Consider the following 27,538-nt stretch of genomic DNA (forward strand, 5'->3'; position numbering starts at 1 on the left):
AGTTCCCGGTAGACAGACAGTGTTCGTCTTTCATGGTATTAGTAGGTCGTATGGGCTGGGAGTGAGAAATTTGTTTAGAAATCTTTTGTAAAGATGTCTGCACGACGGAAGCGACATTGCAGTGAAAGTCGTAAAAAAGAACGGGATTGCTCAACTACCAAACGTCGAAAAGTTTCTTCGTCAAAAATTGGATCACTCACGGATATCTGTGCGAGATATGTTGCAGAAAGGTTTGCATACGAGTACGTAGAGAACACTTTACCCCACATTCCGGAACCCATCCAAGAAAAGATCGTATTCTGGGCCTTTCCAAAGAACGAAAATGATATAGCGCTTTATTCGTCTACGAGTTCCTACTCTCTCGTATCCGGCAGTAAACAGCCATTTCAGATGGGAATCAAATTGCTTGAAAGTGGTAACGTTAAAGAAGTTCTCCAAATCGGTAAGATCGCTTTTTCGAAGACTTTTGTTTAGCTCTGGGCTTTCATACACCTTAGGTTAGATTACTAAACCATATGGCTGGAGGTATCATTTTTCAGTCTGTCAACTTTTATTTTCTTGCTGATGAAAGAGATTTAGTAAAACTTCTAATTTTATTTCAACTTTGTGTTTGGAAACAGAGAGCTTGCGCCTTGAGAATTAATTTCACTTAAGTTTTGATCATAAAACATTCAATTTTCTTCAAAAGATTCGCCGATTGCTTGTTGGTAAACAGTTTCTATAAAGTCGTGGCGACAAATGGTAGTCTGGGGATTGGTTGATGAAATATTAGCATACGGCCAATGTACTGAAACGAATTTATCATTGATATTTTTTGTTTAAACTATGAATGATTTTGTAAATAGGCGTTGAATCCTCAGGACATAGCAGAATCTTTTATGCTTTTGCTAACGGATATGTTGGTCAATGCGCTATTTCCGGGTTACCTTCGCGGAAAAGCTGCAATAACATGATACCGATGTTGACAGTGTGCGAAGAGAGAATGTAAGGAAGAGCGTAGCTCAAAACATACTGTATTTCACATTCGAAGCAATAAAGTGCGTAAAGCAAAAGTTGTGAAGACTTACAAATCATGAACAGAGTGAAATGTTGTTAGTACCTTCGTGTCTACAGTCCAATTTCAGTTAAACAGAGGGTCCTAAACCCAAATCCCATTGTCATACATAACTGGCCTGGCTGGTCATCCCAGTCACGTTTTTGCAATATGTCATCAGCTCTCTGATTCAAATTCAATCAGGACAAGCAAGACAGATACCCCTTGTCGAAATGGAATATTTATCTTATTTTATGCTAGTTTTTCTTTTACTCTAGATGCATGGCCTCTTGTATACCAGCATTGCTGAATACCATGCTTAAATAATTGAAAATATTAATGCAAATGTGGTTTATAGCAAACCACGGATTCCATCTTATTTTTCAGAGCCTTGTTGATAAACTTTAGGTACTCTGGTCTTTCAGAATGAAACTGCCTGCTATAGCGGCTGCTTTCCTTTATAATTACATGCCCGCGTCGTCATCGAAACATCTTCATATTTTCTCAAATTCTGTTCTGCACTTACTTAGCTTTATCACTGCTAAATATTACTTCGGTTCAACGGGATATACAGAATTCTCTGATCCGGGCAATTTTTATCTTCACATTTGGCAAAAATGGATCATAGAATTGGAATCTTTATGTTGAAATTAGTCTGTGCTGAAAAATTTGTTAAGGCCTTCAGACAGCGAATTAACCCATTTTCAAGATTTAGCTTTTTCTATACATTTCAATGGAATTTCTTGCTGTAGTGAAATTTTTTTACTGCAGCAGCAAATTCCGGTCAAATCTAAAGAAATATCTAAATATTCAAAACAAAGTAACTCGCCACCGAACAACATGATTTTTCAGTATACTCTAATTTAAAGATGAAGATTTCAATTCTGTAGCCCATTTTTGAGAAAGATCTCTAGATAGCGAAATACAAAATCAATGACGTTAACCCGGAACGGAGAATGGCAACATGAGCACTTTTCGTGACATAGTGCAGCGAATGACATCTCTTAATAGAGTAATATAACAGTTTGAATGCCATAAATATTGTTCTTGTATTAATCTCTTTGGTGACAGAAAAACAGTTAGAATATAATTAGCAGGAGAATATATCCGATCTTTCAAATTTTTCTATTTTTAATCACAAATTTCACAAAAAGCCTGCGACGCCCCCAGGTTTTTCCATCGTAATGAACGAGGAATTCCAAACATTCTGACAGCATATGCCAGGCCCGCAGCCCGCTACCATCAAAACACGCAATGCTCTCAACATCACATTAAGCGGCATGCACTGTTGAGGGTACTTTCATAATCGCGACCCAATACACTTTCTCCAATAAATTGTTAGATGAAACTATGAATATCTGAAAATACTGTTAATTGATAATGAATTTGATCAAGTTCGGTAGTCGTCACTCCAAAATGACTAGCAACATCTTGATAAGTGTACTGTTGCTCTATGAAAACAACACACCCTTCTATATGCGATTTTTGGGGCAAACAATAGTTTTATTCGGGGGCTTTCTTATTCACAAATAGCCCCCTGGTTTTGAGCGCCGGTTATTGATATATCCATAAAAATAGCTACAGGAGAGGGGCGTTGCCTGATAAGAATGAAAATGGAAAAGATGATAGAAATGATTTCAGTACAATGCACTTTGAACTGGGCACAATACCATATATTTTGATGTCTCTCCAATCATCGGAGCCAATTAGTCGGGGCTTTCATGTTAGAATTTCTCTTTTTTCAATGTGATTGAAATTATATCGCGAGGAAATCGTTATGCATAATCCAATAAGTTGATTGTATTGCATAGACGACCATCTGCAAACAGTTCTTATTTTTCCCAAATGATTTTCGTTTAACCTGAAAGATGCGGCAATAACACAAGGACTTATGCAGCACTTTTAGCTTCATTTATCAATAATTTTGAATTGAATCTGATAAAACAGCTCGTGGTGAGACAGAAGACACCGTGCCCGATGTTGAACTAAGCCAGCGATTTGATAGGCCTTCCAAAGGCCATTTAAAACTTCCTTTCAATACAGACAATAGTAATTATGCTTTAAAATGATTATATATGACTTTATTGAAATACGGAGACAGCAGTATCTTTATCATGAATACGACTGGTGGTTTGGGATGTTCTCGGGGGTCTGAGTCATAATAAATACATACGTAACCAGCGGCTCCTTGAATCGGCCTCACAGCTGTGAAATTCTATTTCATTAACCTGCTTACGAAACCCGTTCGGGGGCGAAACCTTGTTAGACTCCGACTGTGATTAACATGGCGAATCAGGGTATGTGACTAGGCCTCCTTCTACGCTTGGCGCCATGACGTGATAAGACTTAACCAGTCGACATAGCCCACCACTACGCCATAACAATACATTGGTGACACGGGGAATTGTAAAAATGATCCTAGCCAAATTTCATGCAAATCTTCATAGGGGGAGATCCTGCCACAATGTCGCTGCCCTGTAAGTCTTGGTTTGCACCCCGCCGGATCACTCCCAGGGTAGCAGACGTTCCATGTGTATTCTAATACGCACATAACAAGAGGTCATCTTACAAATTTTTTTCACGAGTTAAGAGAATGGCCGACCAAACCAAAACCCCCACTTGTTTCTAGGTTCGTTAAATCATAGAATGTCCGTGGAAATTTTGCTGTCGGACATTTTGCAAGTAAACCTATCTAAAGAAATATAATTTCTTTCTGAATAAATCTTTCTCGGATTTACAAAATTCATTTGAATAATATAAATGTTAAATTTTGTATATTGCTCGGGTGTGCGTGTTTATTCCGAGAGAGGCCTGCAAGAGCAGTCAAGTTATCATTCACAACCCAAGAGGGCGGGCAACTCCACACGTTGTCTAGTCTTAGCAACAAACAAGCTGCTGGGCGGACATGGTGACAGGACCGAAATAGGTACCGGCTTCCAAAATAGCTAGCAGGCTTGAAGACCGCCATTGACAGCATGACAACCGGTCTTCCTTGAGCTTGTGGCTGCAAAACAAAAATTTAGGCCCTGGAAACTAGAATTTAGGCCCTGGAAACTAGAAATACCCCCATCTGAAAAACACTCTTTCGTACTATATTTGTGAATAATGAATAGTGAGGACTTAAAATTTGAGTACAAACATTTAGGTATCCTGAGTTTAACATAGCAAAATCCCGAGTTTAAAATGGAGATTACAGAAACCTCCTTACTTCCTGAAACAATAAGTTAGTTCATTGGTTTTTAGACCGGCAAAAAGCCATATTCATTAGTTTAATTATTTAAAAATATTCCTTATTATTATGATATTTAGTCTGTGCTTTTAAGATTTACTTTTTGTATGAGATATTTTGTTTCTAGCTATTTTTCTTATAGATAGTCCTTTTAGAACATTCGTTATTATTGTATATAGATGTTATGCAGCAGCATTGGTGTTAACTGAACAAAAATGATATTTGTTATTCAATCAGTTTTGAACTTATAGTTCTAAAACCCTTGTCAAAGCTGTTTATACAATTTATTTTACTCTATTTGCACTCTTTTTACCTTTGATTTGCACTCTTTTTACTTTTGATTTGCCCTTTGTTTCCGAAAAAGAAAATAGTAGTATTTATAAAGAAAAATCAATTTTGTTTAAACCACATTGATTACGACAGACGAATCAGCAATTGCTCTGTGTTCGCTAAATACTGAAAAACGCATGGTTTTGAACGGGGGCAAGGTTATTTTATCGTTATCATTCTTCGTGATTTTTAAAGAAAACATAAGGTTATGCAATTTGTCTCCAGGCCCCTGATTTATATGAAATTGCTAATCATGAAAGAAAAGTTTTGTCCATTTTGGTTGGTAGCCTGTTGTGATTAAATTTTTAAAATGTGTGATTTTATGATTTCAGGCTTTTATCTGAGTGGTACAGTGAGTGAACTTCACGGCATTTGTCTTCAACGAAAGGTCTGCCACTATAAAGTTTCCATAAAATTTGACCGGTGCAAAATCACTTCGATCACGTGTACGTGTCAAAACAAAAGCATTCTATGGTGCGCCCACGCAGTTGCTTTGGCTGTATACAGAATACGGTTTGCAGATAAAGTCAACATTCGATTGCCCCTTTCGGAGTCGATATTGCAGCTGAAAACGCAGCAAGTCCAGAGTCTGTTACTTCATCTCGTGACAAAACATCCAGACTTGCTGCCTTCAGTGCAGAACTTGATTGATGAGTTCAAAGTACCAAACAGCGACATAAGCTGTGCCAATGGTGTTCCCGATCCAACCGCCGGAGCCTGCACTGATGTGAAGCCTGTATGGTATTTCGATGAGCAGCTGATCAAGAATGAAGTAAAAACCGGACTGGAACCTAACAATACTGGCAAAAACATAAGTTCCCTCCTGCACAAGGTATCATTGCTTACTACGTTGGCCCTGTATTAGTTACATAGCTCTCGTAATTTACAATGCTTTATGAACCAAGTAAAGAGGAAGACCTGATATTAGCATTAAGGCTTCAAGTTCATTTCGAATCCATTAAAATGTATCTTCATCTTCATCAGTAAACCTTACTTTGCAACTAGCATCAGTTTTCAACAAATCTTTCTTGAAATGAAAAAGTGGTGAGCCATTTCAGAGGCCAGAAGATCATAAAAGTTTTAGATCTAAAAATCCGATCAGCTCAACAAACGCCTAGGCCTTGATTAAGAGTAGCAATGACAGTGTGATGTCTTTTCAAAAAATCCCTTTTAGTAACTTAAGACTTTTGAAAACATTAAACGAAAAACACTATGCAATACATGTAAGTTTGAAATAGATTTAATACAGTAACGGTTTGGTGAGATACCTTCTATAAAATATTTGGAATTGGCTAATGGATGTCTGTTATTTTGGCCTGCCTGATAACTTTTATAATAGAAACTTGTAAAAGTCGCCTCTAATTTTTGCATTTATCTCGTTTCGTAGGTCAGGGAGATGTTTTCAGCGGATGATTCAAACGCTGTTCGACTTTTATCATTGATAACCGCGAGCTTTTTGAAAACACTGCGCCGGGTAGATAATGAGGAAACAGCAAAGATTGTGGAAAAAGTACGCAAAATATGCGACAATCTGTCTATGGTATGGGTGATCGCAGTTTTGAACCCATTCTTAACAGCAGACACAAAAAGTGAAATAAAGAGTCAGCTGCTTTCATGGCAGCAAACACTTGGCTCGTTTCAATCTGACGATAGCTTGGGGGTCGACAAGATGTTGAAACTCCCCCTGAAGGCATTAAGATGGAGCTTGGATGACACTCCTGGTAGGTTCTTAACTTTGTAGCAATTAAATGCTTTATGGTAAAATTTCATTAAACTATGTTATGCTTTGATGGCTTTACAATTCATGAAGCAAAAAATTACTGTTAAAACGTTTACCGTATTTGGGAACTCAGGTATCTCTGTTTTGTTTTTAATGATCTGTTCTTATTGTTTTTACCGTTATGTAGCTACTATCAAACATTACAGAGACTATATAGTCTTTTATTTCATTTTACATTTACATTTTTTATGTAATAAAATGACAGGACATCTTTTCAATTTGCCCTGAGAAACAAAGAAACGCTATCAATTTTTTGCATAGAAAAAATATTAAGATTAAAACTTGGAGTTTATAGATATGAAGGATATTAATAGATTTTATCATTCTTCAAGGAATGAAATCCTCGATTCTATGCTGAATAAATACTTTCTTCAGTCGGGCTTCAATCATAATCGTAACTGCAAATATTTGAAATTTCCATTAGAATTTGACTCTTGATTTGATTAAGCATTTGGCAAAAAGTTAAGAAGCGAATCCCATATACTGGATTAAGTTTCATCATCTCTAAATTGTGTTGTTTCCTTTTTATTAACAGGAGATGTTGTTTGTGCTGCAGCCTACGCCGATGCATTTGGATGTCATGGCTTAAAACAGGAAGCTCTTAGCATAGCTGTTAAGGTTGCCGAAAAGTTCAGGACCTGTTTCAGCGAATTGTTTATCTGTCCGGATCAACGCGACGGTTGGCTAGGGCACAGCCTAGATCCAATTAGCATCATTTTTGATATTTTGCGGTCAGAGGCTGAATCACAAGCTAAACCTGATGTTTATCTGCCGCTAGCTGTCCATGTCGCCTTTGCTGGGCTCGGCCAAATGAAACGTCTCCCTTCTAATAAATACGAACAATTACGTCTCTGCCACAGAGAAGAACAACTGATTGCCCAACTCGAAGATCTCGACTTCAGTTCAAGCTATCTTCGTCCGGTTATTTGCCAGCTTTGCCGGGAACTGCGTAGCCGGAACATTCCAAATGACGGCACCTCGCCAAGTCACAGTTTTATAAGGTTTCTTGTTCGTCAGATGATTCCATTGGATAAAGACCTGGCTTACAGTTTCAGTTTAAATTTGTTACCTTTAGATCCGGTTATTTCACTTGAACAGCATGACCCGGACAGCAGAAACATCGTGGCAGATGAACCGACCTGTCACATCATGTCCCATTTGGAATCACAACAAAGCGAACTAGCAGCGACATTATTGAAAGGTTGTTGCAACAATACGACACAACTTGAATCAGTTGTACGAGCCGTCGTTAACCAAGTGAAAGGACCGTCGCAATTATTTAGATTAGCTAAGCTAGTAAATTCATTATTAATGGAAAATCCGGAACATTGTAGCAAGGCATGGAAAGATAGACTCATTACTGCTGCAGTTGTACTTGGCACAAAAGCTGTCCAGTTAACGCTAAACGCAACATCGTGGAACCGACAGGAAATGATCCGGTGGCTAGTCACATCAACAGTTCGAATAGGCAAAAATGCTGTTCTTTCTTTGCTTGCCCGCTGGTCTGATCTTTTCAAACCGGAAGAAATGAGCAAGGACATTGCTGCAGTTCTGACGTCACAGCCAATTCTTTTTCAGCTGGGAATGTCAAAAGAAGAGGAGAAAAGCTTCTTTTCGAAATTGCGCAGCATTGTTATTGAAAGCGCTATTCAAGACCCACCATCTTGTGCTCTGTTTGCTCTAACACTCTGCGAAGGAGATTCAGAACCTTTTGAGTTGGCTTGTCAAATTGTCAACGAATCAGCAAATAGATTGGGAGCCGTGCATTTGTTCTCCATCGCACGATACCTTGAGAGCAAAGGACATTCTAGAAAGGCATTGAAAGCAGCCACACTTGCTATCAAGCAGCTAGACATTGGGACAGAATATGAGACGCACCCAGCTATTAGTGACGTCTTCTGGGCATGCGCATTGGCATCCTCGTTGGGAAAGGACGAGCTGACACAGATTACACCGATTGTTTGTCACTGTATTCGAAATCCTGTCGTTTTAGCTGAGATTGCGCGTAGGGCCTCGGTAACATTAAACGTAGTATCAAATGGAACTATCGTCAAGGAAAAGACAAAATTCTCTTGCAATAAGGAGCCGTTGAACCGTCTACTCGCCACAGCACAGCAGCTCTTTGTAAGAGAAGTTCAAGGAAAGCTTGGCAATATATCGCCAAAGTTTTATAATGACTTTGTCAAGTATCTAGAAAAGGTGAAAGCATGCTTCTATCTTATCGATGAAGGACACGAACAATTTCAATGGCTATTAGACTTTATTGCAACATCACAACGGGGAAGACGAAAACTATTGAGATTAATCAAAGAGACACTGGCAAATTGAAGTAAAACATCAAATGCTCTTTAAGTAAATAGACATCCATCGAAATCTGTAAATTATCTTAAAAATATTCTCATTCTATTTCACGGGCATTCAATTTTGATAAATTTTGGGATATAAAGACAATTATTAAATTGGTTTAAATCGGAAGTCCAAAGGAAACTTTTGTGATCTGCCTTGAAAACTGAACATAGCAAGGTGATTGATGCATGGCTCACACCACCAAATTAATTGAAAGCACAATATTAAACTTTTAAGGAGAGTTCTTTGGAATTGTTAATTTAAGAAAATATATCAATGTAAATGTAAATATACATGTGAATAACCAAATGTTTCTTGGAAATAAACCATCTTAACAAATTCTAAAACCTCTCCATGTAAACTCGTTCTTTGATCCAATCTTCCCAGACTCCTTTGGAGCTGTATGCGGTCTTACATGGAGTAGTACAACGTTTTAAACAAACTGCTGTTGCTATAGGCCGGGCTGCCTCTTATCCAATAGCTCAAGCTTCAATTTTAAGGCTCTTGGATTTATTACCTAAAGGGTGAAGGTGGCCTAAATTGCGACCTTGTTGTTGATTTGCGAAGAATTTATAAAAGAACCGGACTCTTGTCGGATTTATGGCTCTTACTTTGAAAAGGACGCACATACAGCCAACAATGTGTTTGTCGAATTTTTAAGTTTTAAACAGGCTGTTCTGTTTAAGAAAAAGACTTATCTCACAGTGCTCTGTCTGTGAAAGCTCTTTTCCTATGAATTAGTAGGCCCATTGCCTTTAGTCGGCCCATTGACATCATAGGCCCATTGCAATATAAATGTAAATAGTTGTAATGTAGTATGTGAATTTAGTTTTCATGCGTGAAAGTTGTTGTTCTTGTTTATTATACAAAGAAGAAAGTAGTTTTTTTAATCAGCTATGTCCAGAGGTTTTTTCAAAGTTTTATAGAAAACATTTGGTATGATATTTATCAAAGATGTATTTATTCCTGATGAGAAATTTTATTTTAGATGTAGTTGTTGCTGTCAGTAAATTTCGTTGATAATAAAAATATCAATAAAGATGATAGTTTTCTTCTTTTATGGCTTTCTAGAGGGCTTTCATGGTTTGACATAGCTTCAATCATAACCATTATGATGTTTTGGTATATGCACGCCTCCTTTAGAAAATGAGATCGGTTTTAGGAAATTTGTGAATTCAGAATAACATGCATGGATTAAATTGAATTGCCAATTATATTTCCACGACAGCATAAAATCTTGCGTTTCACATTTCGTCGAATTTTATTGTTGACTCGAAGTTACTTTTTAAAGCTTTCTACTCATGTTTTGGTTATGGAGGTCATAGCTGGATTTAGAGACCTCCCAACACTTCTGGCAGTAAACTTTGATACCTTTGTGAAAATGGCAGCAGTGGGGAGTTTTTAGTTCAGAGCTGTTTTCTCAGTTGATGAAAGAATAAGGGTTCAGCATACTGAAGGAGAACTAACTTGCGTATTCTCCCAGTCGCGAAAGATCAATACTTGCTCAAGAAAAAGAGGCTGATATTTTGAATAGGAAAGCATGTTGCACTAAAGAAGTGATGATCATTCTAGTGTATATAAAGGCCTATTTTGTCAATTGTTTCGAATGAAACAAATGAATGCTGGCAGCAACTTAAGTGTGCTTGGTGGTATTGTGAAGCAGAATACATCTAGTATATCTTTACGATGGTAATCCCTCTTCATAACGCAGACACTCATCCAAATTGTTATCAAGTAGATAAATGCAGAAATGGTTCACAGCAAAGCATCAAACACCTTGAACATTCTCGAATAGTTTAGAAAATTTTATTTAATTAGTATCAATAAAGTTTAACTGCAAAGTGATGATAACACAGAACGCTTATGTGGCAGAAATATCAAGCACTAACTTTCAATAGAAGTTTTCTAAATGAACTGTTGCAGTCTTAAATGAACGTGATGATAAAGTGGTAGTGTTGCAGTCTTTGCGAAAAGATTAAAGGCAATCTGTCACGACGTTGATTGGTTATAAGAACAAAGGGAATTCTATTGTTTCCAGTACCTCTTTAATTTATCGCATTGTAAAAAATATGGCGGAGCGCTGGAATCATGTTTAGGCTATTGTTCCAGCTATTGTTCTCGTTAACCAATCCACAACGAGACAGATTGCCTTTAACAGTGTACTCACTTCTTAATAGTACTCATTTTTTCACCTTATAGCATAGAATATTTATGTGGCAAAAATATCGAGCACTAACTTTCAATAGAAGTTTTCTAAATGAACTTGCCCCCTATTTTACAGCCATGATGGTAAAGTGGTAGTGTTGCAGTCTTTGTGGAAAGATTAACAGTAATGACTTCTTAAACTATTTGCAATTTTGTTTCTACCAGTTTGCAAGCAAACTAAGTCGAAAGTTAGTTAGTTCTTAGAAAACCTTGCAACACCGAGGTTTTTGATCGAAAAATTATAGCGACGGCGCCAGCCCTGGAAAAATAGACTGGACTTGAGATCTAGAGAAACAAACAATGGTAATTTTTGTGACCATGCCCTTTTTAAAAATAAAGTCACGCATTTCAAAGTAAGACAATAGAAAGAAGAGCACAGTAAACTTTGAATCGAAGAATGTTGATAGAAAGATCAGAAAAAACTATATGGAAGTTTACAATTATAAGCAAGTTTGAAAAGTTCTACTAATTATTCAAGTTCAATTATGTCTGCAGTTTCTCGCTCGCTGATGGACAATGATTTGGTTTCTTCGATCAAAATTCCATTTAAAGGGATATTAAGCACAATAACTTTGTTCTGCAGAAAAAGGGGAGACAATGGCCTTTCAAGCCCTGGTTTCGCCGGCCCGGTAAAGCTTGAGACCCTTCATGTGAGTAGCAAAATTTAGAAGCAGGCTATTGAAGCGTTTTTCTGTTAAGGACGACATGCCACTAGGAAGAAAGGAGCGTCGACAGGGTACATAGTATTCTTTACAATATCCCATTATGACAATGTTTTCGTGCATCATGTAACCAACGACCCCCATTCGATGATTCTTCACTGATTTATTACAAAGATATCACTGGTCTGCATCGTTAGGTCATAGCACTTAGATTGCAGACTGTAGCTTCGTGCTTTGACTGGGCACAAAATATTTACCATCAAAGCCATTTTATCAAAGCTCTCGAAGAATGCTCCAAGAAGTGACTCTTTTCTCAGCGAGGCTTGAATTTAAGAGGTACTATTATAGTTGAGTGCAGAAAGGTGCCTTTAGTGTAAAAAGGCTCTGTAGAGTTCTCGATTTGGGTGCAAAGGTGAAAGAGTCTTGGTGGGTGTTCATGTATAGCATTGAAACTAACAGACTCTTTTTGCTGATACTGTTTCAATCAATTAAATTGGCACAAATGAAACAAAGATACGAATACTTTAAACTCCATTAAGTGTTAAAATCTAAGATACCTAAATATCATGGAAAACACTGATATACAGTACTTTTATGCAGAAGGTAGGGGGCATTAGAAAAATGAATGGTTCAGGGTCCCTATGATGTTGGGTTGGGGTTTGTGCACATGATCTATCCTTCTTACCTTGTCTGGCATGATTTATTGAGAGAAACCAAAGATTGGGTCAGACTTTTAATAAATGCTTGAAGTACAAGAAAAAATTACTTCAGTTTCCACTGCTTTAAAGTTTAGGATACTAAACGTCACTTTCAATGCAAAAAGAAAGGTCTGCTCGATTCTAGCGGTTTTCAACAATTTTGGGGTTTCGGAACTCAAGGGTTTTTTATCCATAGGGAGACCAAAGGGGACAACTGACACTATTTTGGCACTAAACTGAAAATGTTGATTGTGTCACACGCTCAATCTTAGAATGGGAGCCCTTCAAGGGTCATTTTGGAAAACGAATATATCTGGAGTATAGAAAAATTCGATGAAGGGAAGATGAATGAAGCAAAAGTTAGAATACTTTGAAATTTGAAAGGAAGGGTACCAGATTCGGGCGAGAGCCAACGCTTCAGTATACAAAAGTTTGACCGGTAACCGGTATGGAAATAAATTTGAAAAGTCACACTGTAATGTAATTCTTAGACATCACGATACATAGATTCAATTACATTACTATGAGGATTTTCCGTTAAGGAAACCAGCTATAATTACCCCAAAGAATTAAAGGGAAAAAGGGATGGACAAATGCCAATGGAGTTAAGGCTATTGAATGTACTCATGGTTCGTGTAAAACTGTTATCAGTCAACTCTGCAAGACATTTTTATTCTTTTGTTCTGATCTTATCCAAATGAGGTATTTCCAAGATAATGCTGCAAGCTTTGTGATTTAATTCAACGTTCTCATTCATACTATCGACAAAATCTGCTTCTCCTGATTTCCGACCAAAAAGCTTTTCCCAATAAATATTCCAAAAAGTTCAAGCCAATAGCTTTCGTGCCTTTCCTCCTCCTCGACAAGCCACGTTGCAATTGTGATTTACTTTGATAGACAGTCATCAAAAGGTCAAAGGCGATTTTCTTCAGAAAAGCATTGGAGCTTTGAAAAGCACACAAGAAAAGCACTCAGTGTTATAAACCTAAGCAACCAAAGAGCGGACATTCAACCTTTACGCATGCTGTTATGGGACAAAGGTGTACAATATGAAAATTGTTCTTAAATTTGAGAATCTATTGGTAACCTTCGTTACCATAAATGTAGCCAGCGCATAAACAATACTTTATTTCAATATCAATTCTTAGTCGTTATATAGAAGATTGTAGTACCACAAAATTGGTACCTAGGGACAAGATGGATCAAGAATAAAGTTGTTGAGAATAAAGAATAAAGAATATTTTTCATAAATAACGAAGACTAGAGAAAAAAGATCAAGACTAAAACCAGTTGCTGAAAGGGAAGCATTCTCTCTGTCCCTCTCTGTCTCAAATGCCCCCTCCCCCTGACAAATTATTGGATAATGTTATTCTGGGTAGTTTTGGGCGTAGAATTTGAACCTGGATGTTGATCGGGCATGCGAAAAGGTATTTCCAAGAAACGAAGGAGCGAAGGGGACATTTTATGTTTCACTGTATAAATCGATTTTGCAAGGTGAATATGAGATAGCCATGATGCAATGTATTTCTATGGGATGGCAAGAAATATGAATTCCCTATTTTTAGGGGAGGTGGCGATATTTCGTGATGATGGCTTCCTGGCGAGGGGTCTCTCAAATCTTTTCGAATCTTTCATTTAAAGATAAGACTTATATAAAAAAGAATGTTAAAATTTGTCTATGGCCGGCGTTATTCCAATATTTTCATGCACACAGCAGCTTATTCAGAATTCATATTTAAATAGATCACAATTTCACTTAAAGCAAAATAAATTCTATCAAGCAGGTACACAGTCAAATTAAAAATGAGATAGAGGGGGGGGGGGGAAGGTTAAAAAATCATTTTTGAAATACAGTAAAGCCTTGCAAATGGAACAAGAATTGATCAGTTTCCCCGCAACATGGCCATTTTTGCGTTCAATGAAACCTCTAACAAAGGATACTTGCCAATAAACACCATCTTCAAAAACACGCGAATGAATTTATTCAAAAGTTTCTCTCTTACGGTCAAACCTTTTTTAAGAAGCTTCCAGAAAACTGACACCTTTCTACAATGGACGCTTTTTACAACGGATATCTTTCTATAACGGACACCTTTCTACAACGGACACCTCTCTACAGCGGACAGCTTTTATGGTCTGAGCATCCGCTATGAAACCTTAGAATTTAAGATCTTACAGACTGTTTCTCTTCATCCTGTATTTAAAGACCTTTTCTCGGCTGAGAAAAACAGAAGACTCTTCATGTAATAAGTATCCATGTGAACTTTGCAATTTTGAAAAGAATCATTTGTAATTGCAGTCTGCATGTTGGCAGTTTTGATCTACACACCCACAAATACCTGTATTTTTTTCAAAAACATTTTTGTCTTAGAGAAAAAATTGAACTGAAGTGAGCTTATATAAGATATTTTGGCTCCTCTCTCTTCAAAATGCAAGGAATATTCTTCTCGGAATAAGAACCTTTGAACCTGAATTCTCAACAGGACATGCAACAAGTCAGAAATATTAGGACTCAAAATTGACTATCTTAAAATTCACTCGTTTTCTTTCAAGCATACATAGTAGCGTGCCTTCATTTGACAGACGACCGAGCGTGGTAAGAGCAGTCTGTGAATGCTGGTGCCCTGTTATCGATGTTTCATCGTGACCCACGCTCTTCATTATCAAACCGTTTACCAGAAAAAAGACACGAACCTCCATAGCATCTAAGAAACGAGCACAAGTCCTAAGCTAGTTTCAATTTCTCTTGGAAAATTTGTGACCGTCTATTGAAACGTCACTTTAATTAAACTTTCGTCTGGCTACAAGCTTTTTACCCTGGGTGTACGAGACTCAATCAAAATATGATTTTAATAGAGTGAGTCTGGTCGCCGGGGTACAAGTTTATATACTTGTAGTGTTTATGATCTGCATTTCTTGCGATATATAGTTTATATATCTCACCCACATTGCTTGGTCAATACAGTGGCGGAAATTGTTTTAAATTAGGCACAAAAGACAAAGCATTAAGCGAAATTTTTGGCATATTCCCCCCTCCCCCTTCCCCCGCTATTGGTCCATCGCACCATTCTCTCTGTAACATTTGCGTTGACATACCGCTCTTTTATCTATCTTCAAACAAGACAGATTATTCACGTACAAACATCTGTCATGCATTTTTTATTTTAATGAAGTAACTATATACACAGCATATTCAAAATATCTTAAAAAAGAAATATTCCAGCGGAGATAAGCGACCGACCCTTCCCATTCTCATGAAACGTCGCGTCGGAAAGAAAGTTGATAAGATTCTGGCATGCGAAATCTAACATAGGAAGCACACGGCTACCTTCACATAACCCGAAACAACATCGTCAGATTCCAGGCTTAGAACGTGTAAGTTCCTTTTAGGGGTTTTAATTTACATGTAAAACACACAAAAAGCTCAAATTCCTGCTGATATAAAGAAGCGAATATCTTTGCCATCTTTTCAACTAACCAACTCCTTTTTAATTAGTAAGTTACAAAAAAACTGAGTTGAATGGAACGCTTGTTGGAAATAGAAAGATACATTAACCGCGATATCAACAAGGTATAAAGCAGAAAATAGTCATGACAAATTATGACGGTCCTTGTTCAGGCAAGTACAATTCAACCAAGCTTTGCCAACAAAAAGCATTTGTTTTAGTAGATTTGACTACGTTTTAAAGGACACTCAGCTATACGACTTCAGTTTGCAATTTATATATTGTAAGTAAAAAGGATTCTTAAACAAAAGCGGTAAAAGAAAGCGCACGTAGAAAAAAGGAAATAATCTTGCCTCAGGACTTGAGGCATTCAACAGGCATCATGAAGCGTTGAGAAAAAGTGGGGGGTCTAAAGGAAGTGGGGGGGGGCTAAAACTGTATAAAAAGAGGCTTTACTGGTAGTTTATTACCTGATATTTGGCATTTTATGCAAAAAGCCCCCCTGCTCTGCGGTGCCTGTTCATTTCTCACGAAAACGTGAATATCGAGTGGCGAATCACTGCTTAAAATCACTTACGCTCTCAAGAAAAATCACACTTTCATCACAAAATAATCACATTGATAAAAAAATCAAATTAATCACGAATTATAACATTAATTATAAAAGTTACTTAAAACAAATATTAGAATCCTTGCCCACTTTTATCCGGACATGTTATTGAAAAATACAATATTTAGAATTTCCCTTTCAAACTTTTCCAATCTTTTCATGGTCACGTTGGAAAATCTGCAAAAATGAAGGCCTCGTTATGATGCCGGGGTCACTGAAACAACGATTGCTGTTTTTGTTGCCCAAATGCTACTGATGTTGATATGACCGAAAACAACGCCTGATGGCAGTCATTTTTCATCCATTGCTACAGGAGCGGATCCAGACAGTTCCTGATTTCGCAGTTGCAACTGTTACATTTATGTTAAATGATTTATGTCAGATTCTTGTAATTTCCACGGATAAAGTTTGATAATCAAGTTCCATATTGCTGGAACTTGTAATTTTTTATATCGGTGAAAGTTTCCGGAATGTCAGTTTAATTTCCCATTAGCGACATCACTTGCGAGGGCAGAGAACAGAGCACATGCATTTGTCTTAATGTCTTTTGCCAGGTGTTCAACAACTGTTTACTGTTTTTCATCCAAGGCAATTTCCATCCATGTTACTAATGCTACTGTATAGAAAAGATAGCTCTTTTAATGCATATTAAAATTTTGAAAAAGAGCGTAGATGGCCCACACAATAGAAACATCAATTTGCCTTATTGTCTTTCACAAGTTGATCAACAACTGTTCGCTGTTTTTCATCCAAGGCTATTTTCATCCATGTTGCTAATGCTAAAGTTCAGGAAAAATAGCTCTTTTGATGCAAATTCAAATTCTTATGACGAAAGTTGACGACCCAAAGAAAAGAGCACGTGCATTTGTCATAATGTCTCATTTAAACAACTTTCATCAACTTTTCACTGCTTTTCACTTCAGGCTACTGTCACCAACCTATAATACTGATTTAATATTTTGCTTATGCTGCTGTTCAGAAGAGATATCTCTTCTTTTGCAAATCTGCAACGCTAAAAAATTTTTCTGGATCCACCCCTGTGCTGAACTGCTATTTTTTTATTTTCAAATTCATATAGTATGTTGCAAAATAGTTGACGACGTTTATTGAGCATGAAATTATTTGAGAGCACTTTTGAATCTATGATTCAGTTTCTAAAGAATCGAAAATCAATAAAAAAATTAATAATTATTTTCACTAAACATCAAATTAATCACACACAAAATTGATTTAATCACAAATTAATCACTAGCGATTATTAATATCGCACACCATTTTCAAGAGTGATTTTCCCCTCGGTGAATTTAATGTATCAGTAGAAAACAGGGAGCAAATGAAGCAACCAGTAAATAGATTCATCAATAGTGTATGACGGGTTTAGGGAAGGAAAGCAGAAAGGAAATGCGGTCGTGAACTTTAGTATGGCATAAATAAAACTAAGACTAACCAGAATTATTCGAGGCTGCGACAATGCAGTCAAAAAGGAACATTTGACTCTGAAATCCAATAAGTATTTGAAGTTCAATAAGTAGATTAACGTATTTTACTTCAACACTGGTCCTTGCTTCGAATGGGACCAGAGTCATAGTCTACATCGAATTACCAAATCTTCACCTCCTAGTTTCATGCGAAGTTCACATTTTAGCCTTTCCTTTTAAAGGCTTACCTCTTCATTGCCAATCCTCCTCTTCTTCTTCATGGCAGATAATTCATCTTTCGAAGACTACCGAAATTCAAGCCCAAGCTGCCATTAGAAAGACAGTGTCTTCAATCAAATCAGAAGTTCAGACTTCTTTCAGCCGTGACAGCCAATGAAATAAAACATTTTCAAGTGTAAATTTGTATGATTTAAAAACAAACAACAATTTAGTCACAATCAAAGGAAAGTACACAGCGACAAAGTGACTGTGGAAATTAAATATTTCTATAAACTTATCATCAATACGTAGCTATTCCTATAATTATTTTGCCCTATGTCCCAAAAGCAAAACTCACACAGAAACCGTTCGATCTTTCAAAGAAACCTCTGAAGCAGCAGGTCAACTTTGATATTCGATGTTAAATGGTTGATCACTAACAAAGGGTATCAAGAAAGACCATTTGAGGGTTGAATAAGACAACGACATGCATAGAAGGAGATAATTAAATGCACTGTAGAAAAAAGGAAAGACGAAACGGTAAGGAAACGTTTAATTTTGAATATTTTGTAAACGGGACTACGGGAATAAATTATTAGCCATTAAACAACAAGAAAAAGATCACATCATTTATGTATTCTTTATTTTGCAAAAATGAGCAACTAGCAAGAACTTAGAATAAATTACATAATTTTACAGTATATAATCGATTCCACTATTACGACGTAAGAGCGCTGAATAGAAATTCTTACACATGAAAACTTTCACCACAGCCACACGTTCCTTTAATATTTGGGTTATTAAATACGAATCCACTGCTAAGTTTATCCTCAACATAGTCCATCTCAGTGCCAAGAAGAGTTAATTGTGCTTTTGAGCAAATAAAAAGCTTCACACCTATGAGATAGAAGGAGAACATCAAGAAGTGCCTGTCCATGGCCTAAAAAGGGTTTAAAATCACAACAGCAATGATCTGAACATACATATGATCATAACAGCTTTAGTTAGCATATTGTCATTTTCACAAACTATCAAAACAGAGTAAGAGAAAACCAAACAGAATTAGAATACAGAATTTGCTAATAGAAAACGTAAGTTAGGGTTCTAAGAAGAGTAGGAGATACTCAACAATAACAGATGGGCAAGAAAAGAAAAAGGATTTGAGAAAGTATGCTAAGAGAACATTTGAGTGAGGGGTACGACCAGGGCAGGTTTTAGTCCACCAACAGCGAAAGGGTACTTCGTCGTTCTACCACTGAAATCACAGAATAGGCAGATGTGACTGTGCCATGACTGCATAGTAGATTAGCACCTTCAGCCAGGAACCTTTTTATATAGACGACTTGATATAAAAGATAGCATAGGTTGTTAGATGTCTGAGCTGGCGGTAAGCCTGCTGCTCGCTTTTAAAAATCTCATAGCAACATACTACAGCATGGTCAATCCTTGCCTGTTTGAACAAAAGAGGTCTTACAAGTTTATCGACAGTACTGGACAGATGCAACGCATTGCTGCAAGCAAAATTAGGCCATTGTCCCTTCATATACCACGTGATATCACGTCTCTATATTTTGTCTTTGGGAAGAGGCCTTAGAAGCCTTAGAATGAAGGGCCTAGCTACGAAACCAAGTAGGATCGACACGTCTATACGACTAACGAATTAATTAACATAAATAACTACCATATCAACAAGAGGACACACCAAAAACCAGTTACGATTGGTGAAAAGTGTCCAACCAATATTTGAAAGAGCTTCAAGCGTAACAATACTGCACGTGAAAGGTGTTTTGCAAGACCAAAGCACATTCAATTATCTATGTAGCCAAATATCATATTCTCTACCGCGAGGCAAGACGACATAAATTTGCGAAATTTTATCCACGAGTATCATAAAAGCCGCGTTTTTTACCAGACTTTATTTTGCCAAACCACCTTGTACTTCCGCGCGGCAAAAAGCTTTAAATCTATTATCTTCTTTCCAACAGTTTCAGTGAAATGGTGGCAAGACCAAATATAGCATGCTTTGTAACTGACTGGATTTCGTCAAGCCCCCTTGTGTTTCCGCGCGGCAAGATACTAAAAATATACGAAATTCTATCCAAAAGCTTCAGCGAAGCTGTAGCAAGGCCAAACAAAGATTAAGCCCTGTACCACGCTGGATTTTGTCAAGCTTCCTAGTACTTCCGCGCGGTAAGATACTAAAAATATATGAAATTCTATCCAACAGTTTTAGGGAAGCTGTAGCAAGGCCAAACAAAGATCATCTTTTATTACAGACTGGATTTCGTCCAGCAGTTTGATGAAACGAATTGGCATTATGTAATTACAAAGCTTATCTGAGCATTTAATCCAAGCAGCTGGACCCTGCCCAGCGGCGCTCCCAGATCATCCCGTTGTACAATAGAACGGCTCGAAGGTTAATTTAAGATTAAGAAGCGCCACATTTTCCTCTGATCGGATGCTGTAAGTCTGCGTTTTCGTCTATTTTAAATAAAAACAGGCGACTCGCAGGTTTAGCGTAAAGCCGCTTCGCATGAACAACCTGTAGTGGAAACGCCCACAAAGTCTTTTTACATCAATAACGCCTTTTCATGACTCAAAATTCAACAAAAATTCCGATAGACATTTTTACGAGGTACTTCAAAAAGTCGGGAATACAACAATTACTTTGATTATCAATGAGCAGCCCTTTTCAAAGCTATTTAAAACACGCAGCAGTATCCTTAATACAGCAAATAGGGAACATAAGTTGTTAAAATGTCCCTATAGAAAGTACAGCAAAACATCCGACTTCTTTGTCAAGACTGAAAGCTGATTCTGCTTGCCTTTCCACCATCAATCATTACGTCATTGGTTTCAAGACCTTTTTCCTCAACAATGATTCAGATGTTGCCCTTGTACTTGAGGGCTTTTTATCGAGAAGAGAGAGAATCTGTAAACGTTTTCTAAATCAACTCGTTTTTATCTGGTATGCTTTACACCGTTAGTAACTTTAAACCTCCTTGAAATGGTTCAGTAAATCTTTCCATAAATCATAAGCTTATTGAATTCTGGCCTTAAACAGACTTTGCCCACTATTTACGGACCTCCTTGGCTGAATAGAATACACAAATAAAAAAGAAGCAAAACAATATTCATACCATCTTGATTGACTTCTTCATCAAACTTTTTCTTTTCATTTGAATATTCTAGTGTATATGATAATCCATTGCAACCTCTCTCTTTTACACCAATTCGCATGCCAGCCTTATAAAAAATACTTCTGTTGTCATTAAGGACATTCATATTGTGACAATCGTTAATATAACATAGTTGTAAAGGGATATTCTGTCAAAATAACTACATTTATACGAAGGTTTCTGGCTGTGATAAATACACTGTAGAATTTCTACGAAAAATATAAATTTTGCAAATTTCTATTTGATAACTTTTCAGATGGAAGGTAAATCTTCTTCTGGGCCCAATTTGGCGACAATTTTTAATAAAAACTTAAATATAACATCGGGAAAGAAAGCAAACAGATTGTAGGAAAAGCCCAATATGCTTAAAAATACAGAGACAGTTTTTGCTTTTTTAACAAAAGGCTAGCAGTACATTCATTGAGAATCATACTTACTGAACCGTTTTTACTGTTAAGCTACCCTGAATATCAATTTTTTCACTATCCGAGCGACACCGTGACAAAAATCTACTCTCATCTACAGAATAAACTATCTCAAAGCCCGCGGAGCTGTGATTCAAGTGGGACAAAAGCTGCAATAGTGGCCTATATCATTGAGATTTGTAAATAATTCTGTAGGTATAATAATGTCCATTGTTAATCAACAGAATTCAGGTTTTCATTGTAAAAGTGTTTCTCTTCATTCTAAAGAAGTTTTATAAACAAGATAATGGAAAACAGCCTTTATCCAAAAACAGATTTTTTGCTGGTTTGCCCCACCTGAGCGATTTGAACCAGCTATCGAACAAAAGAATTCCATCATGACATCGCGAACTCAGAAATGGTCTGTAGCTATCAGGGATGGTGCAATACATTTTAACCTTCAATATATTGTTTAAATGTTAGTAAAGGTCTAGTAACACAGCTCAGAACAAACAGGCAAGCAAAATTTAAGAATCTCTAAAGAATTGGCAGGGTAGCAGACATTTTTTAAGAGAGCTCAAGGGATTAGGAGGGGTAGCAAACATTTTGAGTTTGTACCATATTGTTAAAACTCACATATTCTTTATTTTCTTGTAAAAGACCTTTAACTCTGCTTACAGCAGCTTGGGTCTGTGAAAAAATAAAATGGAAAAATATACTGACTGAATTGAATATAGGCATAAATCTTCAGAAACCAGGAAAAGAAGGGTAAATTCTTATAATACAATTTTATGAGATCGAAAAATTAATATGTGGGAAATCAAAAACAGGTGAAACAAAACAATTTAACATTAATCTTTTTTCATGAAAGGGACATTAATCTAAACAATTAATTTACTCAGAAGGACAATAAATCATATACAGGGAACCATCAAATAAGCATGGAATGATGAGTGGTAAATTCGTGCTCTTTTTGTGTCAAATTTTACTGGGGTTATGGATTTATGCTGCTATCAAATGCTAAAACAACTCTTTCGATCGTTTAAAGGGTACCCCTTTTATCTTTATTGTGAATATAAAGATTTTATTGTTTGTAAAAAATTCCCTAAATTTTCTTTTTTTAAAATGTTTTTCAAAGGCATAGTTTACAACAATAAATGACATGTCAGTGTTTAATTGTCTTGAAAATGAAGTCATTTTTACTCTGCTACATTACTTGCAACATTAATTAGGGATTTGCAGGTCCTTTACTAAAAATATGTAACACATGGAGCAGAATTTCGTCAAGAAGTGTATAATTGATATAGTAAAGCAGGCTGTGGAAACCACTATAGCAGATAATTTATCAGAGTAAAAGAGTGAAATTAAAGAAACCAATAATCATTTAAAGTAATCTACAAAAGGCACAAGTCACATTAGCTATTTTTGTTCCTTTTTTTGATGACTTTAACTTTTGTACAGGCATACAGATGTGAAAGAACTTGAATGGGAAAGAGAAATGCTTATCTTGTGGTGTTCTTATCTAATGACTTGAATTGGATGATGATTTGGTCGCATGAAAGAGATTCAAAACTGGCCCACTAGCAATAACAAGCTGATCCACTAGCAATTGTTTCTAACAATTTCACTTCAATTTCATGTCAGCCAAGCCAATTCCAGGTCGTTTTAGGAAGAGACTTTCACAAGGGTGACAAACTACCCATAATTAATAAAGGAGAAGTCCTCAGGGGTCAGAAGGAGACATAGAGGATATCAGTTGACCAGATATCAGCTTAACTTTTGTTTCTAAATGCACGATTACAACCAATTTTCAAACAAACCATTTCAGGTAACTTCAATTATGAAGCAATAACACTTTTTTCAATAGCAACTTACCCTCTCCAGTCTTTGTAATATTGAGCATGCGATCGCATGCACACGCCTCCACACACGTCCAAATTTTACAAGGCGTGCACATCATCGCAGGCCCAAAACAAAATTGCTTATGTTTTGAAGATTTCTAAAGCAGAGGAAAATCAAAGTCGCCCAATTTAAAGGCAGTTCTGATGTCTTCCAAAGTGTTGTTAAAAGGTATTCCCATACGGTATTCAGCAATGGCATCACAAAGAATTACGACAAGATCACTTAACATAACAGTTATTTAACCAAGGGCAGATGAGTAGCCCAACCTGTGCACTCTAGCACAGATAATTAATTGTGATCTCTGGCTCAAATTCTCCAGTAGAGAGAGCTTTCAGCATTCTCAGGATGTTCATGTTGGATAGAAGACTACAAATGCCATACAGTGTTATGGAGATGTGACTTGGTATTGCAATCAATGATAATACACGAACTGACGGAGAAAGAGAAAATATCTTGAAAAGGGCAACAGAGCTCTATCTAAGAGCAGAAAGTGAAAGCTTGATATTGGCATCAGTAAATCGAAGAAACCTAATCTAGACAAAGAGAAGGGAACTGAACAAAGCCCTGATGAAGAAGAAAGTGATGATGAGAGTGCTGTTTTTTAATCATTTTGAACTGTTTTCAAACAATAACCATTTTTAAGATTAAGAGCTGTAAAAATTTGTTTTTGTGCTCAAAGAAAGTGTGTTCACTGTGACCTTTGTGTCATTTCTCTACACATCCCTTTTCAATCGATTGCTCACTGAATTTCATATTATTGTGAAAGGAACAGCAATCTAATGGTAAGATATTTTTTATGAATATCAGTGATGCTGCATGGTCATTTCTCGACATATAGTAGGGTCTACGAGCAATTTAAATTTTTTTTCAATGCAGATATCTTTAAATGATTACAAAAACATTCTACCTATAATTACTTTCTAGTTATTCATTAACATCTAATCTATTTCCAATGAAATTTAACAACTTTAAAGAAGAACAAGAACAGTTTCTACGTAAATTTCCTTGGTTGGTTGTAATTTTCTACATTATACTTACTCTATTTAGGAATGAAAAGCATTTTATGCTTTGCAGTAATTAAATTCCTTCCGTTACTTTACATATATGAAAAATGCTTTCTTCTGGGTACTTAACAGCCAACTCACCAATACCATATATTTGAACTCTTTCCGAATAAGATTGCTGACACAAACTAGTTTTCAATAGAAGTGTCTTTTCAACTCTATAGGGTATCTTAAAGCCTTCCTTCTGTTACTTTTTTGTGCTTTTTCCTTCCATTACTCTATTATCTTTTTAATATTTGTAGCTGTTTAAGAATTATTCACTCTTTAATTTATAAAAATGTTGTCAAACAATATAAGGGTAGTCTTTTTCCAAAAACTGTGGAATGCCACCATGATTATAGTGCTCTGTACCATGTGGCCCTGGCCTTTTAAAGTTTCTGTGCATGAGACAGGAAAAACAAGATTACTTAACCTTAATGTTTCAAAACAGGCAAATAAATTGTGAAATCCAAAAGGGTGATACTTGTCTCATATGGTATGGTGATTAACTGATCAAGATATTGTTTTGAAGGCTTTAGTACATTTCTTGTAAATATTAATGATTCCAAGTGTTCTTAAGTATTCTTAGCCAATCTTTGAATTGCTTTTTAAAGATTCTTGACAGCCCTGAAAAACTGTACTGTTAACTAAGGCTTGCACCGATTGTGTAGGGAGTTCAACTTTTACAATAAAGCTGTATGTTATGATGTGCAAGGCATACTGACCTTTGTTAACCTTCTGACCTATCTGATGTTACCCCTTATTTAATCAAAGTTTTTCGGATAAAGTTTGATTTACACAGTATCAGATTATTTAATATTTGTCATAGCTGTTGGGTCAAAGTAATAATTCTAAAGTTTTCACATCTGTTAACATGCATCCTTCTGTTACTTTATTCCTATTCCTTCCGTTACTTTATATGCATGCTACAAAGACTTTACTGGTAACTTTCTTTGTTACTGACATTGAAATTTTACCAGTGATTTAAAAAGAGGGATCCTGTAGCATCTTTCATAAGCAGTCTAACAGTAAATCTCCCATAAAGATTTTATTCTAGGAAATGTATCCCTCCTTCAGTTACCTAATAAATAACTTTTAGCCAATTCAAATGCCATTGACCTTTTTGCTTCAAAATTTGCACACTTGTATATTTGTACCTCATATACATTATCAAAAAGTTTTGTTGTTATTCCTTGCTTTACAGCATATTTATGGCATTAAACATCTATCAAATTCCTTCCGTTACCTTATCTAGCATTTTGAAATATCCCCGTTTTCTTCAATAGCTGTGTATTCTTTACTTGCCTTTTGTAGATTAGGGAAGACAGGTCTTAGAATCAACATCCACTTGATTGATTCTTACTGTTAGGTTTATGTTGGCAGCCAGCACAAGTTTTTTTATAAACCAAATTCTAATCACAGTGTTCAGCATTTTGCATATATAGTTTTTAAATTACAGTAGGGACAATGATATCTCAGTTAAAGCAAACTGCAGCACAAAAAAGCAAGAATTGATATAGTGCCAAAAGCTATTAAATCTCACTGCTATGGACACGATGTTAAATGGAACTTAAGGAAAAAGACATACAAAGTTTAAATCTGGTACTTGTAGTATTGTCTTCTGTTATCTTATCTGTAGTCTTGCCTTGTTATCCATTTAGTCAACATGAATCAAGAGGTCTAGGAGAGTTAGTTGATGAATCTGACGCTATGCAAGATATCTGTTGCATCAAATTATATAAAGATTGTTCTGCAAGTTTATCTTAAATTTAATTATATATTTGTTCTATATAATTATATTTGTTTTGATAACATCTAATAGATTAAAGTATATTATTCATATTTGATTTGTAGTATCACAAGTTATCACTTCTTGGTGTGAAGTACAGGGGGTAAGCCCCATTTCAAGCTCCACTGAACAAATCTAAAGAAATAAACCTGCTGTCAGCTCTATTGCTCAGATTATATGACACAAATATCTGATACTAGTTTTCCCAAGTCTAAGACATTGACTTGTTTGTTTCAGATAGGTCAGAGTTAAGAGTTATTGATGCATGGCAATTATTTTATCATGAAAAAGCAGGAAATGTTTTCATTACCAAAGCACTTTACCACCTCCTTATCTGAGTAATCCAGACAATTAAAATTTTAACAGATTTTCACCTTTTGTTTTAAGTTTGTTTACCACTATGCAGGAATCTTAATAGATTTGTATTGCTTTGTTAATTGGGTATCGAAAAAATTTTTGATTGATATTTTTCTGATTGATAAGGAAAAGGCAAAGGCAAGGCAAGGACCTTATTTCTAAAGTGCAGTAAACAATTCATACCAAAGTTATTGGAGCTCTGAGTGCTCTGATCCTCCCTGCTTTGCTTACAGCCCGAATTGATGCAGTTGCTGCTATTCTGCTTGCCATCATTTGCTTATAGACTTCTTACTAGGTAGGCTCATGTCCCAAAACATCACAACTGTGAAGCCATTATGCAACAAGATTCAAATACAGGGGTCCGAGCTGCTTAATCTAACTCCTTCGCATCAGACGTCTGATGATCAGTGCTGATGATGCGTCTGCGCAAGAATTGAATTGGGAATTAAATATAGGTCAGGGGCGGATCCAGGATTTTTGGTGACTATAGCTTAAATCTTTTGGGATCGGGACCACGCCCTCCTTGCTTGTGGGACACGCCCACTATATGGGCAAATGATATAACCATGTGTGTTTATAGTTGCTTCGTATTAATAAATATTCCTTCGAACATCCTTTTTCTATTTCCAGGGACGCCAGAGAAGGGGGTGTGGGGGTACAACCGCCCCTGTTGCCCTTTGGCAGAAGGTGCAAGGGTTGTTTTTAATAAAGTTACCGTGAAACTGGCCAATTGTAATAATCAGAGAGATTAATATAAAATTCTGAACTTCTCAAAACATGTAAAATAGTTTTATATGCCGAAAGTTAGCAGAAGATCGAAATGAAATTGCAGTTACGTATGAATCAAAAGCCCTTTTACTCAAGCCTGCGCCCCCTCCCCCTCCCGCC

General features: G+C 36.4%; 2 protein-coding genes across 3 annotated transcripts; one reads left to right on the forward strand and one right to left on the reverse strand.

Annotated features, from left to right (window-relative positions):
• Positions 1 to 9,757, forward strand: LOC135694389 (zinc finger SWIM domain-containing protein 5). The gene is made up of 4 exons (XM_065213102.2): positions 1 to 442; positions 4,925 to 5,424; positions 5,980 to 6,313; positions 6,908 to 9,757. The coding sequence occupies exons 1-4, from the start codon at positions 94 to 96 to the stop codon at positions 8,698 to 8,700; spliced, it is 2,976 nt and encodes a 991-aa protein (XP_065069174.2). The 5' UTR covers positions 1 to 93; the 3' UTR covers positions 8,701 to 9,757.
• Positions 9,758 to 18,602: 8,845 nt separating this feature from the next.
• LOC135694396 (iron-sulfur cluster assembly 1 homolog, mitochondrial) lies at positions 18,603 to 27,003 on the reverse strand. Of its 2 annotated transcripts, XM_065213114.2 has the most exons (4): positions 26,834 to 27,002; positions 22,196 to 22,249; positions 21,117 to 21,222; positions 18,603 to 18,873 (listed from the first exon to the last, which is right to left on the reverse strand). In XM_065213114.2, the coding sequence occupies exons 1-4, from the start codon at positions 26,921 to 26,923 to the stop codon at positions 18,725 to 18,727; spliced, it is 399 nt and encodes a 132-aa protein (XP_065069186.1). In that variant the 5' UTR covers positions 26,924 to 27,002; the 3' UTR covers positions 18,603 to 18,724. The 2 variants fall into 2 exon arrangements, with proteins under 2 accessions (XP_065069186.1, XP_088965715.1); XM_089109589.1 differs by lacking the exon at positions 22,196 to 22,249 and having other exon boundaries at positions 26,834 to 27,003.
• Positions 27,004 to 27,538: the final 535 nt, after the last annotated feature.

The sequence above is a fragment of the Rhopilema esculentum genome, chromosome 8, assembly GCF_057945365.1.
Source record: "Rhopilema esculentum isolate cy_ngs chromosome 8, ASM5794536v1, whole genome shotgun sequence".
In the NCBI taxonomy this organism is placed as follows: domain Eukaryota; kingdom Metazoa; phylum Cnidaria; class Scyphozoa; order Rhizostomeae; family Rhizostomatidae; genus Rhopilema; species Rhopilema esculentum.

Excerpts from the sequence above, each read along its gene's own strand:
- LOC135694389 (XM_065213102.2), top strand. The coding sequence starts at position 94 with ATGTCTGCACGACGGAAGCGACATTGCAGTGAAAGTCGTAAAAAAGAA. Across the intron at positions 443-4,924 it reads TAAAGAAGTTCTCCAAATCG|GCTTTTATCTGAGTGGTACA; the intron begins GTAAGATCGCTT and ends TTATGATTTCAG. Across the intron at positions 5,425-5,979 it reads TAAGTTCCCTCCTGCACAAG|GTCAGGGAGATGTTTTCAGC; the intron begins GTATCATTGCTT and ends CTCGTTTCGTAG.
- LOC135694396 (XM_065213114.2), bottom strand. The coding sequence starts at position 26,923 with ATGATGGCAAGCAGAATAGCAGCAACTGCATCAATTCGGGCTGTAAGC. Across the intron at positions 22,250-26,833 it reads TCAGAGCTCCAATAACTTTG|ACCCAAGCTGCTGTAAGCAG; the intron begins GTATGAATTGTT and ends ATTTTTTCACAG. Across the intron at positions 21,223-22,195 it reads TACAAGAAAATAAAGAATAT|GCTGGCATGCGAATTGGTGT; the intron begins GTGAGTTTTAAC and ends ATTTTTTATAAG.